The 6,200-nt window shown below is 39.7% G+C and overlaps 1 protein-coding gene across 1 annotated transcript; it reads left to right on the top strand.

Annotated features, from left to right (window-relative positions):
• The first annotated feature begins 3,931 nt into the window (after window positions 1–3,931).
• LOC108672650 lies at window positions 3,932–5,990 on the top strand. Its single transcript, XM_018160353.2, has 5 exons — window positions 3,932–4,186; window positions 4,539–4,654; window positions 4,888–4,988; window positions 5,215–5,352; window positions 5,777–5,990. Exons 1-5 carry the CDS (start codon window positions 4,122–4,124, stop codon window positions 5,906–5,908), a joined length of 552 nt encoding a protein of 183 aa, XP_018015842.1. The 5' UTR covers window positions 3,932–4,121; the 3' UTR covers window positions 5,909–5,990.
• The last annotated feature ends 210 nt before the right edge of the window (window positions 5,991–6,200 follow it).

The raw sequence follows: 6,200 nt of genomic DNA, 5'->3' as shown, positions 1-6,200 counted from the left end.
TCTCTCGACCACTGCATGGTCGCAACTGAACTGAGTGGACGAAAAACTTCATAGCCCGCGCACCATATTGCGCATGGCGCCACCTTCCTAGGACTAATGGCCGCCACGTGGCGCGCAATTCAAATAAGTAAGTTCCCGCGCCGCACCCTGTACTTCTCAAGGTGCTGACCTGAGGCTTCGTCGAATTTCTGGAGTGTGGGTGCCTTTCGACTATCGAGCTTCTTGAGCATCTGCTGCCAGGTATCAAAGTCTGGACTAGGTGCACCTTCTCGACGGGAACGGCGACATACTCTCCTCTTCAGCGAAATTTCATGAGAACTCTCATCACTATCAGAAGAGCTACTATCCATACCTGTAGCAATCGTAGAAATAGTCGAAACATCGCTCCCTGCTGCAGACATTGACACTCGGACATCCTCCTTGACAATGCGACGTTTCGGGATTGCTCCCGTGGCGTGAGCGACGGGTGTAGGTGCGGTGACAACAGAGGAGGAATCAATAAAAAAACCTGACCATTTCTTCTTAAAATCGCTTAATTGAACAGAACTCCGTGGTGAAAGGTTGCTATGACGGGCCTTCAGGTTGTCAAGAAATGTGCTCAAATATACAAGGTTTTCATTAATAAAATCATCTTGCTCTTGCTGAGACACTGGTGGTTCCACATTCACATTGGCCTCTGCCACTGGTGGAGAAACTTCCACATTCACATTGGCCACTGCCATGATAAGCTGGCAGATGGAACTAATCAAAGCAGGAAAGGCACATATAAAGCACAAAGTTACACGACACTGTCACTTTTAGGTCACGGCACCATTATGCTGGGGGACTACTTCATAATCACTTAAACTCAATACGGCCGTGAAAGGTTCAGTTAAGATAGAACACTGAGTATTCACACTGTATTTATTAAAACAAATCTGTACACTTGCGTTGTGCCCTTGTAGTCCTTACCAGCTAAAGTCTAACACATGAATGACTAAAATCCTGCAAGTATACAAAACCTAAATTGCGGAACTAAAAGTCTGAATGAAAATGGAAAATTGTTGCTAAAAATATCAATAAATTTATACTATTCCCTAACACCACAATTGCATATTTTTCGTTTAAAAATTATAAAACAACTCTTTACAGTTAAAAATAAGAAAAATGTAATAAAAATATGACATTCATTCACTTATTAACAACTCAAAAAATCATATCCTTAACTTGAAAAAAATATACTCTTGGCTTAAAAAATCTATTACTGACGTGAAGAAAATTATTTCATTGACATAAAAATATATATCCTTGAATTGGAAAATATATCATTGCTATAAAAAATTCGTCCTTGACATGAAAAAATGTATCCTTGACTAGAAAAAATATATTTAGTTGATCAGAAAAAAAATCGTTTCAGTTTCGTCCATAATCCAGTTATTATGTGCAGAGAATTCGTACCTAATCGTGATTTCAGCCAACACCATTAAAACTTATCAACTTTTGGCTCATTGGTGTTGACTGAAATCAACTTTTGGCAAGGCAAGAGTCGATAACTCGATAAGGGGTCATAAATACGCATAACTAGAAACTTAGCAGCAATAAAATTTTTATCTGGGCTAAAACAGTTATTCACAAATAACTTAATAACACAAACACTTAGCAAAACGTAAATCCGTACACTTCATCCCAGTGAAACTGTCGACCGGCGGTAGAGAACACGGACCAATATCTGCCATACTTAGCGAGGAACCCGCTATGGGCCCATGACCCGCAGTGGGCTCGCTGCCCCGTGTTTCCCTATACTCGGCATATTCCTTGATCAGCCTCCTTGTTGTAAATATTATTTCTCAAAAAAATAGTTATGATCGAGCCTGCTGATACACGGAGGGAAAATCCCGCATATAGCTGCTCAAATGGTGGCGTTGTGGAAGGTATGAGGGGAAAGAGACGTCGTAAATTACTCGACTGTCAGTTCACGACGGGCGGCATGGTGAACGCGAACTCAATGAGGGGCGAAGAATAACACGTGGCCAGTGATCGGCCTAGTCCAATTACTTATAACCGACCGTTGGCCATTCCTCGGTCACCTGAAAGCGGCCAGTTGCGGCGAGAAAGGGGCTGGCTAGGATATCATATTACACAGAGTGTAATATGATATACAGTAATATGATATAATATGTTATATGATATACACAGAGTCGCAACGCTCGAGGGTTGCGACTGGCCGAGCTTCGGGCAGATCAAGGATTTTACACGACGGTCGCGAAAACCTCGCTCTCAGACTTTGCTGCATTCTGACTACAAGCCTTAAGCCTAAGTACGATACGAACAGAAAAATGTAAAAAAATTAGCTCTGCCCGAGTTTGAATAAAAATTAAGTGGACCAACATTTCTTTTATTCGAGCGGCACATCGACCTCTCGTGTTCCCATTCCGATTATACATATTGACGTTAAAAAAGCCACGCTGTCAATCATGATGAACGAATAGATGCTCATGCATTCTATTAATAGTTAGAAACATTTCAGTTGGTAAATTTTATACAATAATTGCGTTGCCTTCTCAAAGAGCTGCATCAAAGCATACAGAACGATTTGATAAAAGCAGTGACGAAAAGCTGCAACGCTTCTTATTCCAAATTGGCAGCAGTTTCAGTCAGAAATTGGTGAAGTTTTTAGAGGGCGCCCAAAAAAATGTAGCTCTTTCCAACATATAAATTTTTTAAAAGAAAGTCAATGATTAACAAGTTTTCCCGCAACTTTGCGTAATCACTCAATGGAACACAGATGAGAAACTAAATGAAGCCAGCTTATCATTAATACGATGGGTATAGAAATAACTTTCATTGTCTTTTCCACAAACTCTGAAGGTCACAATTATGAGCAATTTACGAGTTCTGCAGACACCTCGGTGTGCGGGGATTATAATTTCTCCCTGGATGATCTCAAATCCGAAGATGACGCGACTGCACTTGAGGTAAAAGTACTAAAGATAAGGGGACTGTGCTTATCAGTCAGCAGTGTATATATTTAACAGGCGACACGCAGAAAGAAGCATGGCGGGGGTCCAAAGCGAAAGCTTGTTGGCCGATCCGCAGCCGGTTACGCTATTCGAAGTCACATTTTGATACGCACGCAGTTTTAACACTCAATAATCCCGTGCACCCCCGAGTTTTGTAATATAAACTGTATATTGTAATGTAACAAGGAATATGCAACCCAGAATGTTGCATGTTAGAATGCATATTGTAATGTGGAATCGAGCCTCGAGGCAGCTCATGAATAATAAATATAACGCTGGCACAACTCACTGACACCGTGCAATTTAGAATGATCAAGTCGAGGTACGAGTTCAGCTGAACACACTCAGATTGTGATCATTTGCGATCTAAAGTCATTAGTCACATTGTCAGCTTTGACGGCTTTGCAAATATGGAGCAACTGATTTAGAGCTTCGCCACTTCACTTGAACCAACGCTGAGCACTGTGTGATCGTGCGATCTAAAGTCATCAGTCACATTGTCAGCTTTGACGGCTTTGCAAATATGGAGCAACTGATTTAGAGCTTCGCCACTTCACTTGAACCAACGCTGAGCACTGTCAGATCATGCGATCTAAAGTCATCAGTCACATTGTCAGCTTTGACGTCTTTGCAAATATTGAGCATCTGATTTAGAGTTTCGCCACTTCACCTGAGCCAACGCTGAGCACGGACTCTTATTACATACACGTGTGATGAAAAAAATTGTGTTATAACTTAAATTGAGGTTCTTCTATCGAGTAACTTTCCACGGAAAAAAAATACAAAATTTAAACACAATCGCATCATCTTCGCTTACATTTCATTTTTATTTTATATACTTTTAATTTTTTCAATAGAGTTTAAATTTTCCGAACAGTTAAACCTAAATGTCAACATTTCATTGTGGATCTAGATGCCACTAGCTGTGGTGACGGATAGTCTCTGACAGACATCTGTGAACACGCGATCGGCAAATAAAACCAACTGTTTCAATAATATCATAAAGGTATAAAGTCAGACCATGTATAGTAGCAAGTCACAGGTCTTCTAACAGCCTTTCGTTCACGACGCGTATTGCCTTTATAGCCTCTTTGCCGCTTTTAAGCCTTCACGACTACCACCATGATGAAATCTGTCGGCCTTGTCCTTCTTCTCACAGCAGCCTTTGCCTACTCCGGTGTTGAAGGGTAAGTGAACTTAACAATGCATTCGGACACGGTGCTCTCTCCTACTGTTCACCTTTATCCTAAATTATTAGACCATATTGCTTTGTGCTCTAATTTTGTGCAGCCACTTCCAATCAGTGCTAAAAAAAGGTGCCAAAAAGGTGCATTTAGAGCTATGGATATTACTTGTTTTCCTGACTACAACTGGAAATGCTCATCTTTTGATGTTGGTGTACTTATTCCTATGTTGGTGTACTTATTGTTATTCCGATGTTGGTGTACTGTACTTTTGATGCTGGTGTACTTATTTTTGATGTTGGTGTACTGCTCATCTCTCCTGGTGTACTTATTCCTATTCATTTCTCTATCCCAGTGACAATGCGTGTGAAACGGCCCTCAGTAACAAAGCTATGAATGCAGGCCTGGATTCTGCCTACACCGCTTGCAGGTCAGATCCAGCAGGACTTGCCGCCTTGAAAGCCATCGAAGGTTAGATATTGTAAGATTTATCACATCAATTGGTTGATCTAAAATATTCTACCATCGCGCTACTCTATGGGGAATTCACCCAATTGAAATTATTTTGTTTCCAAAACTCTGTTCTAGACTTTTTCCTTTTAATTATTGGTGTTATTTAGTGACGTATCTTGAAATAGTGAGTGGAAACATTGTACATTCATGAGAGATTTAAAACAATAAGTAGGAATTTACGTGTTCTGCAGGTATTCCTGTCTGCGCGGGCTACATGTGGTTTGCCGGCGATATCAAGTGCGAAGTTGCCGCAGCTCCCTACATGAAATGTGTAGCGGGAAAACTTGGTTACGTAAGTCTGGAAATATCGCTAAGGTGTCTTTTCATCATCTTTCATGAACTCCACTTTAAATATTAGCTGACCACTATTTGTGGTGTTGAACGTGACAGCACATCAAATGAATAACGCCATTTACAGTGCACCATCAGAGCTATCTCTTTCAAACAAAGTAATAATTTACATTATGAAGTTACAACCCTTGTAAATGTGAATACAGCACTCATTCATTCATTTCTAGTTGAACGCTAATGGCTCTATCAACAACACAAAGATCTTAGCACAGTTCAAGACTTGGGCCACTAGTGATCCCAACTGCAACGTTGCTCAGTACAACTTCGCTGCGAATAAATGTGGCACTACCATTAACAACTACGCCGTAAGTTTTTCTTGCCTTAGCGGGACACGCTCAAAGTTATTTTATATCAGGACAATAAATTAAGATTATTTAGCACTGAATTTATGGTAAATTAACTTAGAAGCCGAGTGAAAATTTGATTTACGAGTATGTGAAAACTTATGCAATTCAATCTCAGTTTTTGTGAAAATACGTGTCGAAATTTCATGCAGACTATCCTGGAAGTTTCTTTGATCTGGCAATCCCCTTTTCTGATGCTAATGTTACATATGCTTACCTGTGAAACTGTGAAACATACAATTCTACCTCTTTCTAAATTATTTGGATAATTTTGCGTAATGTTATCACTACAATTCTAAGCATTCTTTCAAGTTTATATACTAAAACTGAAGCATCAATTCAAGCCATGCACATTTTTGTTGATATAATTAACTGCTGCAAACAGTTTGTGGCGAAGGCCGTATGCATCATTTTGGCGACGGACCAGTACACTGGGTTACCTGCGCAATCTGGCCCTCATTCCTTCATCTTATTGGCGGCTTTGAAGTGTTCACAACAGGTGCACAATAATAATTAGGGATCACTTTCTCCAGTCAATGCGTCCACGTACAGTAAAAATTATCTAATGGGAAGTTCATTGTAATTCGTAAAATAATAAATTCAATAAAATCCTGCGTAAAATCATATTAACAATTATTCTTATATTTGTGAAGTGAAATTAAAACACTTTTGAAGAAAAGGATCATTTCGCATTGTACCAATATATTTGGTGTCAAGATATTTCTATTTGAGGTACTTGAAATTATTAGAATTAGACAAGTTCAATGCAATGTGGCTTGAATATAAGTTCAAATAAATAAGCGTGTTAC

The sequence above is a fragment of the Hyalella azteca genome, unplaced genomic scaffold, assembly GCF_000764305.2.
Source record: "Hyalella azteca isolate HAZT.00-mixed unplaced genomic scaffold, Hazt_2.0.2 contig8497, whole genome shotgun sequence".
In the NCBI taxonomy this organism is placed as follows: domain Eukaryota; kingdom Metazoa; phylum Arthropoda; class Malacostraca; order Amphipoda; family Hyalellidae; genus Hyalella; species Hyalella azteca.
Note: the sequence above shows the minus strand (reverse complement) of the source record. Positions and strands in the feature narration are given on the sequence as shown.